This window comes from Helianthus annuus, chromosome 10, assembly GCF_002127325.2.
Source record: "Helianthus annuus cultivar XRQ/B chromosome 10, HanXRQr2.0-SUNRISE, whole genome shotgun sequence".
Classification (NCBI taxonomy): domain Eukaryota; kingdom Viridiplantae; phylum Streptophyta; class Magnoliopsida; order Asterales; family Asteraceae; genus Helianthus; species Helianthus annuus.
In genome coordinates, this window is record NC_035442.2 from 135,589,007 (window position 1) to 135,603,677 (window position 14,671).

The 14,671-nt window shown below is 35.0% G+C and overlaps 1 protein-coding gene across 1 annotated transcript; it reads left to right on the top strand.

Annotated features, from left to right (window-relative positions):
• The first annotated feature begins 8,855 nt into the window (after positions 1–8,855).
• On the top strand, positions 8,856–11,501 carry LOC110882611. The gene is made up of 3 exons (XM_022130592.1): positions 8,856–8,879; positions 9,978–10,339; positions 10,562–11,501. The coding sequence occupies exons 1-3, from the start codon at positions 8,856–8,858 to the stop codon at positions 11,499–11,501; spliced, it is 1,326 nt and encodes a 441-aa protein (XP_021986284.1).
• Positions 11,502–14,671: the final 3,170 nt, after the last annotated feature.

Sequence of the window (14,671 nt, forward strand, 5' to 3'; positions counted from 1 at the left end):
AAACATTAAGTACAAAACTCATCAATTTTAAAGACAAAGGACACCGCCTGTAATTTGGTGTAAACATAAAGAACAAAAATTGTAATTTACTCTAATAAATATTACTTAATAGTACCAACACTCTTTCTCTTTTGAACTAGTCTTAAACTTGATCTCTCTAATAAATTTAGTATATGAATTGAAGTTGAACTAATCTTAATCTTGATCTCTCTAATAAATCTAGTATATGAATTGAAGAACACTAAAGAGCACATTTTTAGATTATTAATTTCAAAAAGGTTGGTGAAAGAGTGGGAAATAAGTCTCTTTACATAGATAATAGAGCATGAAACATATTGAGTTTTGATAGTCGATATTATGGTCTAATTGTGCATCTGCTTATTAGAGAGTGAAACATATTGAGTTTCGATAGTCGATATCACAGTCAAATTATGCATCGACCAAGCTTGTTCTTTAGCAAATTTCTAAGATTTTTATTTGTTATATTTAGTCCAAGCTAGTTTGATACTTTATACCACAAATGAAATGCTGAGAAAATTTACAGGTTTTGACTAAAATGATAGATAATGACAATAGCTCAAAATAAAGGTATATTTCCTTGCAAAAAGAAAAAAGAAAATTGTCATATTCTTATTTTGTTTGTCATCGCCCCATTTGCTTAAACCAATTATTCGACTCATTTATAAGTTTTGCTCCATGTGAAGGAAGATTCCTCCACCAATCTTTGACCCAAAATTGATCCACCTTCATCATCATGTTCATCATACTCACCAAATCCCACCAATAGCAAAACAAAGGTAGGGTCTGAGGAGAGTAAGATGTAGACAGCCTTACCTCTACCCCATAGGAATAGAGAGGCTGCTTCTAGTGAGACCCCCCGGCTCGATAGTAGTTTTGCATCAAGCCTTGGACATAAGACACATAACACTCAGCAATTGGGACAAAGACCGATTAGTGCATGTACCCTTTTGTCTTTCAGCTATCAACGCCACCACATGATGCATGATTAACCGTCCTCAGCTTTTAACGTTATTTTCACGCAATTATTAAAATAACGTTAAAATTGATCCATCAAATTTTGTAAAAAATATTTATTTTACTTATTTAGAAAGATATTCAAAGTCTTAAATTTATTTTTAAAATATTCCGGTTTTATAAAATTATTTGAAGTCTTAATTTGATATATTTATACATTAGTTTGTATAAAGAAAATACTTTTTACAAATCATTTGATAATTGTCATGTTTTGAGTGATGAGTTTAAGGAAAGTTCACCAAGTATACTTTTTGCTAATAAAGAAAACGATGAATAATCGTCAAGTGGGACTGTTGCTTCCTAGTCTAGGAGTTGACCAATTCGAATATAACATATTTACTTGCTCAATTTCAATATTAGATCATTTTTTATAACTTTGAATGATGTTTTAAGGTGCAACAACTTTCAAAAGCTTGCTCAAGTACATTCTCCATTCTCTTGGCAAGTAGTACATTTCTCGAATTACCAACGTAGACTCATTTAACTAACCTTAGTTAAATGCAGTGCCATGAATGTATGTCTAAATTAACTGTGGTTAAGTTAAAGTAGTAACCTGAAGTTGCGGGTTGTCACAGTTTCTGTTCCATTGGTTTCTTAGACCTGGAAAGTTAGGATTTCTTCTCAAACTAGGTATTTGGTCTTGGATCTTTGCGAATTTACGGTAGTTAAACGTGATTCTGTTCTTGAATCACGGTTGTTGGTATATTTAGAGATTAAAAGTTGTCTTCCCAAATAATCTAGGGTTTCTTCGAGCTAAGCATAAATAACGTGGTGGATTATGATATTGGGAGTTCTCTCGTATGTGAATGGTTAATGTTTTCTTTCTTGAATCCATAACCCTAAGTGAAGGTTATGGTTCTTGATTTTGTTAAAAGATATCCTTATTAGGACGCTGCTCTCCAAGGTGAGATCGTTCCGTTCTTTCCTTTTTAAATTTTGTCACACGGTTTACAGTTGTTGTCTATGCATTTATTGGTCAGGTTAGCGGGACTGCATTTGTTACAAAGGGACCCATACCTTATTTGTTGTGTGCAGTGTGTTTATGCATATCTTTTTTCTTTCTTGTGTTCAAGGTGTTACACTTTTTGTTTAGACCTATAGTGTGGTCGAGGTCTGTTTAGATTTGGGATAAGGCTCATACGTTAAGACATGGTCTTGACACTGACATAGCTTCGCCTGTGTGTGCTTATTGTGTATCTGATATGTTTTTACTTGTTGATAATTTCTATGTTAGTTTTCTAGATTGTCTATTTTTAATTTGTTGCCATGGCTGATGGTTAAACTGTTACTTTTGTGAGTAAATTTGATGTTAGTAATCCGTTGTACTTATATGCTAGTGATTATGCTAATCTTACCATAGTACGTATAAAGTTAAAAGGAGCAATGAATTATAATGTATGAGCTAATGTAATGACTTTAGCTCTTTAAATAAAAAAAAGTTTGGTTTTATTGGTGTTCTTGAACATCAATGGGATAGGTGTAATTCCATAGTTTTTACATGGATTTTAAATCTAGTGTCTGAGGAGTTATATCTAGGAGTCTATTATAAACTTGCTATAGATGTGTGGGAAGAATTGAAAAAAATCTATGATAAGAATTGAAAGAAATCTATGATAAGGTTGTTGGTTTTGTGGTATTTGATTTGTATAAAAAAAAATCAACTCATTTAATTAAAATGGGGTTTTTGTTTCTGAATATTATCATAAACTTAGTATTATGTGGAAACAACTTGATCAAATATTACAACTACGTGCTTCAACTTGTGAAGCATCTAAACAATTTAATGATTTTAATCATTTAATAAAATTGTTGTAGTTTTTTTTTTTTTTTTTTTTTTTTTTTTTTTTTTTATAACAAGCTGTTAGAACCATTGCGTTAATAAGAGGACAACTTCCTACTATAAAATAAGTATTTGCTATTATATCTAGGGAAGAGTCACATAGAAGTTCTAATAATAATCATTCTAAAGATTTAACTCAAAATGTTGGTTTTGTTTCTAAATCTAATTAGTCTTTTGAAAATAGGAAAATTGGTATTTAATAAACCAACTTTTAACCAGTTGGTAAATAATAATCCAACCTACAGAATTGGTATATAATAATCCTACCTATCAACATGTTGGTACTCAATGAACTTCCGTTAATTTTTTTTAACTGAAGTTAGTTTTTAAGTTTTATTTATTACACAAACAGTCCCTGTAGTTGTAATTTACTAGTTTTAACTATTTTATAAACCTCAAATCGAGGAAAAGGAGGATTTTCGAGTGATTTTTTTGTTTCATAAAATAGTTAAAACTAGTAAATTACAACTACAGGGACTGTTTGTGTAATAAATAAAACATAAAAACTAATTTCAGTTAAAAAAATTAACAGAAGTTCATTGAGTACCAACATGTTGATGGGTGGGATTATTATTTACCAATTTTGAAGGTTGGATTATTATTTACCAACTGGTTAAAGGTTAGTTTATTAAATACCCATTTTCCTTGAAAATAAAAGGAAAAATATTAGAAATCCAAATCAAAATGTAAAGTGATCTCATTGTAATAAGTTGGGTCATAACATAGATAAGTGTTAAAATTATTGGATATTCTTCATGGATGAAACCTAGAAATGGTCAGGTAAAAATGACTATTTAAAATAATAATTTTGTTAATGAGGTGATAAATGAGTGTTGCTCCTAGTTGTCTTAGTCCTGATCAGGTTTCCAAACTTCCCAGTCTCTTAAGTCAAAAATATGATGATCCTTGTTCAAGCTGTAATATGTTAGGTAGAGTCATTGATCCTTTCTGTTCCCTAAGTAATAGCAAAAGGATATTCAATTATGTTAATGTTAGTAATAACAATTGTGGGAATAAATTGGGTTGGATAATTAATTCAGGGACAAATCAACATATGGTAATGAAAAATAAGAATTTGATAAACCAATAGACGTAAGTGAGTTTAGTGTGAAGGTTAAACATCCTAATGGAACAAATGTTGTGATAACTAAGATTGGTGATGTCGAAATAAATGATAAAGTTACTTTGAGTGATGTGTTTGTTGTTCTAGATTATTGTTTTAACCTTATACCTGTTCATAAACCTTCAAAGGACAATAAACTGACTATGTGTTTTAATGAAAATAATTGTTATCTTTAGGATTTGTTAACAAAGTAAATCTCGGTGACTGGTAGTCAACTAGATGGTTTGTATTTCTGTGGTGAGTCATATGTTAGTGCTAGTGTATGTTATAACAGTCTTGATGTTTCTAATTCATGGCATGCTAGGTTAGGTCACCTTTTTGATGGTTTCTTACAAGTATTAAAAATGATTTAAATCTAAAAGTTGGTAATAATTTTTCTCCATGTGAAATTTTCCGTATTGCTAAACAACATAGGGAACCTTTCCCTTTAAGTGATCATAAAACAAAACATCCATATGATTTAGTTCATCTAGATGTTTGGGACCTTATAAAATAATAAGTATGGAATGGTATATGTATTTTATCACCATGGTAGATGATTACAATAGGGATATCTAGATATCCTTAATGAGAGATAAAGATGAAGTCTTTGACAACATTCAACATTTGTTTTAGTTAGTTAAAACTTAGTTTGATAAAGTAACGAAAATGTTTATATGAAATTACCTGAGGGTTATTTTTCTAAGGATGATACTAGAGTATGTAAATTAAATAAATCTTTATATGGGCTGAAACAGACCCCTAGAATATGAAATGCTAAACTTTTTAGTGTTCTTATTGAGTTGGGATTATACAAAGTAAATGTGACCACTCAATGTTTGTCTTGTTTGGTTCTTCTGTGTTTGTTGTATTGTTAGTATAAGTTGATGACATAGTTGTCACAGGGAATAATTATAATGAAATTGTTAAAGTACAACAGTTCTTGAAGTCCAAGTTTCTAATTAAAGACTTAGGGAAACTTAACTATTCTTTAGGCATTGAAGTTGTTAAACTGAACATGTGTGTCTTTATCACAAAGAAAGTATTGTGTAGATTGCTTGCTGAGTATGGCATAATTGATTGCAAAACCAATGAGTAGTCCTATTGAACAAAATTATGTTGCTAGTTCTTTGTGTGAAAATAATAGTGAGATATAAGTTGATGTTATTGGATATCAAGGCTTGTTGGTAAGTTGATATATTTATCTCATCTAGGTTTGATCTATCTTATTTTGTACGTGTTCTAAGTCAATACATGCATAAGCCGAAGAAATCACATTTTCAAATTTCCATAAGAGTGTTAAGGTATTAAAAAACATCTCCTGATAAAGGGTTATTGTTTAGCAAAAGTGATGTGTTTGAATTAAGGGCTTATGCTGATTTTGATTAGGCTAAATATTTAGAATCAAGGAAGTCAGTAACAGGTTTTTATGTATTCCTTGGTGAGTCTTTAGTAACTTGGAAAAGTAAAAACGCAGCCTACTATTTCACGATCTACAATTGAAGCTGAGTATCGTGCCTTGTGTGCTGCAACATCTGAAGTCATGTGGTTAATAAACGGCTTGTGTGAATTGCATGTTAAAGTAAGTGTTCCAGTTTCTCTATTTTGTGACAACATAGTTGCAATTCAGTTGTAGCTATTCCTGTATTTCAAGACATGACTAAAATTTTAAACTTGATTTGTTTTTATTAAGTGATCAAATTCCTAAAGGTTATATAAAAACAATTGGTATTGAATCTAAAAATCAAATAGCCGATATTTTCATTAAAGGGTTATTGGTTAATCAACATATTAAGTTGTGTAATTTGCTGAATATGTATGATGTGTTTGGTCATGTAACAGGAGGGGGGGGGGTATTGAATATAAATACACAAGTACATTACCAAATTAAGTTGTGTTACTTGTTTTTAATTAATTGTTTGTTTTTATGTCTTTTGTAACATGTTATATTTGGCTGGATATGGATTAGATTTGGGTTGAGCTAAACTGGGCTATTACAAGCTGATACAAGTTGATGGGATGGAAGGCTGACCATAAGTTGATCGGTTGGGCTTGGATGATCCAGAGTAGATGCGGAGCAACGAAGGATTCAGATCTTCTCAGGTCACTATATAAGTGTGTTCTTTGACAAATTTCATTATTTAGTCAAACACTTTCTCTTTCTTCGGTTTTAGAACTCTTTGGAACTTAGCTAGAGATCTAGGGTTTTCACGCATAGATTCTTGTTAGATCTTGTTGGTTTTAGTATTAGATTATCATGTTGATTATCTGATTTGTAGAGATTTGTAAAGTTCTTTTGTTCTTGAGTTCATTTGTAAGATTCTTGTTTAATTCAAAGTTTTCTGGTGTTAAATCAGTCCTGTACTACCAAAATTTGATACATTTATAAATGTTTTAAAGAGAAAAATCAAGGAAGAAGATGATAAATTTTGACATTTGAGAGAACGATTGGTAAGTAGCTTGTTAAAATATAGTCTATACAAAAGTTGGTTAAAATATGATCTTTGGTGAAGATGGTTAAAGATGTGGATAGACTAAGTAATATCTAATTCAAACATTTGAACAAATATACTTTCCTTTCACTAATTTTAAATGTTTTAAATTTGTAAAGATTATTTTATCTTTTTATTGGTTAAGAGCTGTATCAAAAGTAAATTTTATTTTTAAATATTATAAAAGTCATTTTTCTATTTCTTTTCTTATTTTTCTGATTTTCTTTTCTCTTTGAGCTTTTTTTTTTTTTTTTTTTTTTTTTTGCATAAAACAGAGTCTATCAACATATCATATTGGATCCTACTCGTTTCAATTTAAGGCTTTACATGTATCATTCACACCCACAAACGAAAATGTAGCTTATTTCCCATATGATGCAACAAACTATTTTTGGAGTTTTATGTAAACTAAGAATCTTTTTGTGTTTTTCTGATTTCTCCCCCAAAACAATGCATAAACAACAAAGCTTTTTGTATTTTTTTGATCCCCCTTATTTTGTGCATAAATAAAACTACCTAAGTATAAAAAAATTATGTTTAAATTTGAAAACAAAATAAAATCTCTTTATTGTTTTCTTTAACCATCCTCGAGTTTAAAACCAATCATTTTCAAATTTAACGTACCAACTTTTAAATATACATTTGCTGTTGATCTTACCTCGCTCATCTCTTTCAAAGGAAACATACCATATGTTAAAAGGTTTAAAGTTATGAAACAAGGAAATGTCTCCTGAAATATGCTTGGAATAACCACTACCAACATGCCAAATGCTGTTGATAATCCTCCTTAATTATTCGTGCATGAATAAGGAGATTAGTTAGACATAAGTACCTAGGCCATTGTGATCTTGGGGATTCCCAAAGCATTAGTATAAAATACTTCAAGTAAGCATGTCCTTATCTTCTTCAAACATTGAAGATGCTACTTCCTTTAGTTTTGCTTTCTAAATTTGTTTAGGCTTAACAAATGATTTAGTTTCTTTTGTTTAAACTACCGGTTTACTCATATTTTGATTTAGAAAGTAATTTTTTTTGTTTATCTGAGTTTCGTTTGTTATTAGCGGCATTCCAATCACCATCAGATGGTTTGACTTTGGGGTGCTTATTCTTCATTGGCTCAGGTTTTTGAACCTTCATTGGCTTAGAATAAAACTTTTCCCATGGTGCAACCCTCTGGTTTTTCATGTAATAGGGCTCATAAGGACAATGAACATAATTTCTAACAATATGACCAGGTAAACCACAATTATAACAAGTCTGCTTCTTAGCACATGAAGGACACTGTGATCTCTCACTACTTATCGATCTAGAAGATCTAGATGCGACATATTGCCCCTTATGTGTTGAATTCTCATGCACTTTCTTTTTATCAACACGATTTGTTCACGCTTCTTGTTCTGTTTATCATGATTAGCATAAGAATGGTTTTTCTTAAATTGTTAAGGTGAAGCGTTAGAATTTTTAATAACACGTTTAGGTGAAACGTACTTTTCACAATTGCCGTTTTGAAAAGGTTTCACAAAAACTTTTTCCATATTATCACATGCAACATTTACCAACTTAGAATTTTTTACATCAGAAGAATTTGAACATGCGTTCACACAATGTTCTTTACCCTTTCAAACAAGGTTCACAGATTAATTAGTTTTGACATCATAAAATTATTTTAAAGAAATATCAATGACAGTTTTTAAATTGCAGTAAAAATTTTATCACAGTCATCATTCTCATGTCCCAATCCTCAACTATAACTTGCTCTGCACAAGAAGTAGAAGCACTAGCATCGTTCACATAGTTAAAATTAGGGTCAATTTTTTAAAAAGTTCATGTTCCCACATAAATTTCACCTTCACTCCATTTTTCATATTTCATTTAGTCATCTTCTCTCTCATCCTCATCAAAATGAGATAAATGAGTGTAAGTGTACCAATGATTTATCTATCAACGATTTTTTTAGCCAATTGATTTGACACCTCAAAGAATTGAAGGTAAACTTAGCAGTTTCAAACTTTGTTTTAGCTTCTTTTAACTCATTCGTTAGTTCTTCAATGTGTTATTTAGCGTCCGGGAGACACTTTTTGACTTAAATCGTTTTGTAACTTGGTTATATCATTTTTTGTGCTTCCACCTTTTCTTTATAAATTTTATTATTCTTAGATAAGGTGTAGTTGGAGGTTTTTAGATCTACTATTTCCATAATTAAATCAACATTATGTTTTCTATAAATTATTACTTTATTAATGCATATTTGAGAACAAAAATTATCATTTACCTTAGACAACAAAGTCTCTGAAGATGAAGTTTAGAAATGCCAGCCATGAAAGCATGATTGGAATCCGAAGCTTGTAGCTGATCCTCACATTCATATGCAGTTGTCTTCTGACACATGGATGTAGAAGACGATAAACTCGTAACTACTCCCCCAAACATAGAAAACATTGTATCTTGATTTTGTGTCATCTTTAAGAAAGGAGCACTATTGTTACACGGAGCCCTCTGCTTGTCATCCAGAGAACACAAGTAGATGATTGAAATCAGATCTTCGAGGGCTATTTTGTATAGGTCATTTGTCCTCTTGATGGTAACATACTCATATCCATGTTACGTGGCAGGGCATTGAGAAGTTTCTTGTTGATTTTTCCATCAAACATCTTAATTCCAACATCTTTCACTTCAGAAATCATTTAGGTTAATCTAGTGATCTTAGTTTCCCCTCTCCCTCTATATCTCTCTCTCCCCCCTCTCCACCACCTCGCCTACTCTGGCAAAGTGTAAGTATATCTTCCCCCTCTATCTCTCTCTCTCTCCCCTCTCCACCACCTCGCCTACTCCGTATCTCGCTTTCAACCACCACCATCGCCGCTTCCTTCCACCCATTGGTCCACCGATCTACACGACCAGCAACCACCATCTTCTCCTGCTCGCGGAGAAGAGCGACCACCTACGACCACTGCGTACACGTGTTGTTGTTCTTCCTGCTCACCGGAGAAGAGTGACCAGCTACGACCACTCCGACCACCACTTTTTTTTGGGTTGTTGTTCTTCCTGTGAGGCGGCTAGACATCGGCGGAGGCTTCTTTCTCGTATTTCCGGTCCAGGTGCACTCATTCCTCAACATAATAAGATATTTTTTTTTTAGTTTTACGTGGGTGCTTTTGTTACTAAAATAAACATTATATACTATTAGTCCTCAAGAATACTAATAATAATAACAATAATACTAATATAATATCAATACTAATAATATAATAATAATAATAATAATAATAATAGTAATAACAATAATAATAACATAATTTAGAATACATTTGGTGGGTTCTTTCAGGCTTCCCGGTACTCATTGTGCGATACGTGTTGCTTTTTAGTATTGCGTACTACTACGTGTAACGACGTATTGACATTGTGCACCACGTGTTATTTATTGTCATTGTATGCTTGTTGCTACGTATTGTATAGTTTTGTCCTTGGCGTACTTTATGTTGCATATTGTTTGCTACCTTGTGGTTAGTTGTTAGTTGTGATCATAGACAACAGAAGCCATGACTTTTACTTGAGATCATGTCCAAGGACGAGAGGTGCAGGTAAGGGTAAGGTTAGAGGGTGTAGTTTACGGGTGGCGTCTTGGAACGTAGGAACTCTTAGTAGTAAATTGTTGGAAGTGATAGACGCACTTAAAAGACGTAGGGTCCAGATAGCGTGCCTTCAGGAGACTAGGTGGAAAGGACAAAGAGCAGAAGAGCGCAATGGGTATAAGTTGTTGTATTCCGGGTCTGATGGGGCCAAGAACGGAGTAGGTTTTTTGGTGTCTACAGAATTGCATAAGAATGTAATTGAGGTGATAAGACACAACGATAGAATTATGGTGTTAAGGTTAGTATTAGGTGAGCAAGTAGTGACAGTGGTATGCGCCTATGCACCATAAGTGGGACTAGGAGATCAAGAGAAAAGAGGGTTTTGGGATTGTCTAGATTTAGTAGTAAGGGCCATACCTAGGGAGGAGAAAATTTTTATAGGAGGAGATTTTAATGGGCACATTGGTAAGGATAATGATGGCTTTGAGTTGGTACATGGGGGTTTTGGTTTTGGCGGTAGGAATGAAACTGGTAGAGACCTTCTAGACTTTGCGGCAGCTCACGACCTAGGTATTATAAACTCGTTCTTTAGGAAGAAGGATTCTCATTTGATCACTTTTAGTAGCGGAGGACGTAACACGCAAATCGACTATCTTTTGATGAGGCAGGAAGATCGAAGGATGTGGATGGACTGCAAGGTTATACCAAGGGAGACTGCGGCGGCTCAACACCATTTGCTGGTAGCGGATTTAGCTTTCAAAGTAAGGCTAACTGACAGGGTGAGGAAAACCCGACCTAGGATCCGTTGTGGAAACTTGAAGGGAGAAAAAATTATGTTGTTTAGAGATAAAGTTAACTCGATGACACAGATGCGACTAGGTGACGATGCAAACCGGATGTGGGAGGCTATGGCGACTACGATCACGACAGTGGTGAATGAGACGCTGGGGGTAACAACAGGAAAGACTAGTGGGCATAAGGAGTCCTGGTGGTGGAACGAAGACGTGCATACCAAAATAAAGGATAAGCAACAGAGTTTTAGAGATCTTTTGAGGTGCACAGATGAGGAGGAACGACTGAGGGTGAAGGAGATTTACAAGAACGCAAAAAGGGAAGCAAAAAAGGCGGTGACCGAGGCAAAAAACACAGCCTACAAACAAATGTATGAACATTTGGAAACAAAAGAGGGGGAGCATGATATGTTTAAGATTTCCAAAGCTAGGGAGCGAAGAAGACAAGATCTAGGAGTAGTAAAGTTTATCAAAGGAGAGGATGGACGTGTTTTAGTCAAGGAACATGACTTTAAGTTGAGATGGCAAACTTACTTTCATGATCTTTTCAACGACGGTAGGGTGTACCAACAAGTTAGCAGCAATCCCATGACTCAAATGCGACAACAGAATAATTGCTACTACAGGAGGATCACACATGAAGAGGTAAGGATGGCACTTAGGAAGTGATGTGCACAAAATGCAACATATAAATTACATCAATTGTGGCATAAAACTAACCCTTTTTTAGTACTAATATTGGAAATAGTGTGTTTTTGTCTTCCTTTTGTATTTTCAGGATTAAATGAGCTCAAATGAACAAAAGAAGCAAAAAGGCAGTTAAATCTAACATAAATACAAGAAAAGGAACAAACGTGGCATGCCCGACCTCCCAACAGCATCTTCCCAAGCAAAACAAGAGAACAGAAGGCTGAACACGCCCCGTGCTCAGTGAGCACGGGGGCGTGCCCAAGTATCAGCAGAAAAGACAAAGTTGTAGAAGCTTCTATCACCCACCACGGGGGCGTGCCCACTAGACACGGGGTCGTGGTCAACTCTAAGATTTGCAGAATCTAGGGAAATCTTGATAGTACAGATACGCTTCTGCACACGGGGTCATGCCCAGCGGACACGGGGGTGGTCAACTAATGCAGACAAACAACAATTAATGAAGAAAGAGAAGGAGGATGGACACGGGGCCGTGCCCAATGGACACGGGGTTGTGCCCGAGCTGCTGTTCAGGCTATAAATAGGGCATTTGCAAACCATCCCTTGGCACACCACCTCTCTCACACTTCACCCACCCACCACCACCATCACAACACCATCATCCACCACCATCATCCACCACCATCATCCATCATCCATCATAGAGTGTGTGAGTCGTCTCGGGATCCAAGATTGATCGTAAGAGTTCTTGACAATCAAAGGCCATGTTTGCCTAAGTCTCTTACATCACTTGGTGAAGACAAGTGTCTAGTGTAATACTTTTTATTTTTAATCTTTTCGTACTTTTTATTTGGTTATGTATTAATGACTTTAATAACTAGTTTCTTATGTTGAAGGTGATTCTTCCTTATCGTTTGTCCGTGGTGTCTTGGCATTATTTTACTGTCTATATAAAATAAAAGATTTTCACCATTCATATCTCCACGGTCTATATGGAGATATGTTGGCTACCTGGTCGGGGGTTAAGGGAACCGTTTGGTAAGAGTCTTGCCTTGTTCAGTGTATAGATCCTGCAAGGACCTGGGTCAAATTTAGCAGGACCTCCTTCAATACCCACCGGTATTGGATGGCGGGGGTCCAAACTCTTTGATCCCCTCATATGTAAGCTACTATTAAAACTTTAACCGGCTACTTAGGACTGTATCCTTGCTGACTCAGACTACTTAGCCGAGGGTAACGTCACCTTCAAAAGAGGGGCTTACCACATTATGCATTAATAACTTAATTAATTATCTTTCAATAATCCGACCTTTTAGGATTGTATCCTTGCTGACTCAAACTACTGGGTTGAGGGTAACGTCACCTTCAAAATAGGGGCCTACTACAATAACTAAGATAATCTCTTAAAAAGTGCAAAAGTGCGGAAATAATCAAAGGTTACACTACACACGAGTCGGATCCAAGTGATTCATCTTGTCTATCTGTTTTTACTTTTATTTTATTTTTCAGCAATTTAGTTAGTTTTATTTTTCTAGTTTACAAACCTTTTTCTAACTTTTGATTTGATTAGACGTTGAGGATAAACCGGTATTAAAAGCTCTTGTGTCCTTGGACGACCTCGGTATCTTACCAACACTATACTACGCTCACGATGGGTGCACTTGCCCATATGTGTGTTTAGTGTTAGTAAATATCGTGTTTTATAAATTTAAAACTTGACTAAAAAGTGTAAAAGGGCTTAAAATATACATAAAGAATATAGCACACTTCACGCACATCAAGTTTTTGGCGCCGTTGTCGGGGATACAAGGATTTTAAGAAAGTTAGGAATCAACGGCCTAATCGTTTTTTTCTAATTTTTCTGTTCTTTTTTAGGATTTTCTAATTTTTCAGCTTCTGCAGAACTCAGCACGGGCCGTGCCCGCTGAACACGCCCCGTGAACAATCTTTGGAACTGGCAATCCTATTTTAAGTCAGACAGTAAGCTGAACACGGGGCCGTGTCCACTCAACACGCCCCGTGCCCAAGTTTCAGTTACTGAAAACAGAACCGAAAGATCCCGATGGTTGGTAATTTCTGACAGAAACATGAGTGATACTGATACTTTTTACTTTCGGCACTCTTATGGTACGTGGTGTCAAATATGTGGAGGCCCTCATAAAGAATTAGAATGTTATTTTTCTAAATTATAAGCCCCATTATATAGACCCCTTGTTTTCCTATAGCCTTAAGATGGGCGAAAGTAAAAATAGTCCCTATCTCTCCCTCGAATGCTCTCAACCGGACCTTCTAGGAGAAATGCTTCTTGATGAACTATTTCAATTAGAAGATCTAATTCTTAATTGGTTAAAAGAACTTAAGGTGGATTTCATTAATTTATCTCAAGACGATACCCAAGAAGAATTGTTGGGATCGCATTCGAATAAAAACAACTTCGTTGTTCCCGATATTACCTTTAACTCTAGCGAAGACTTGGGCGATAGTCGTCCCTGTGTCGATTGTGCCGTGAAGGACTCTCCATCGACTTCATTCGGTGCATACATAGACCTGAGCGATTCGGCATACACCTTCTTTAACGAGAGCCCGAAAAAGGGTTGGACTTGTCCACCTACATTTAGCATAGGAATCACCCTCACCGACAACCTCTTGCGTTCTCGTCTTAATCTAGAACAATTAAGGTATCTCAGGCACTTTGGGGTTGTTCCATCCAGTAAGGAACCACTCGATCTGGATAAATTCCTTAAAAATAGGAAAACTCCATAAGACAGTTTCTAGACACGGGGCCGTGTCCAGGTCAACACGCCCCCATGTCCACCAAAAGATTCCCGTCTGATCTATGGTCAGAATACGGACAAAATATGTCAGGATTTTGTCTGCACACGGGGCCGTGTCCAGCCGACACGGGGCCTTGTGCAGCGTGCTGTCGTTTTCTATAAATGCAGCAAGATTCCTGCACATTTTGACCACCCCAAAGACAAAGATCTGGTGAGATCTTCACTCATACCATCCTAGGTATATTCTAAAGAAGGTTCTCAACAACCATCTTGTCTTTTCCACTTTTGTTCATTGCCTTCTTCTTCAACTTTCACTCGATACCTCCATTAAAGCTTGAAATCTCCATGATTCCAAGCTTTATTGTAATGTTTGTAAGGTTATTATTCAAGGAATCTTGTTTAAAATGAGTTATACAA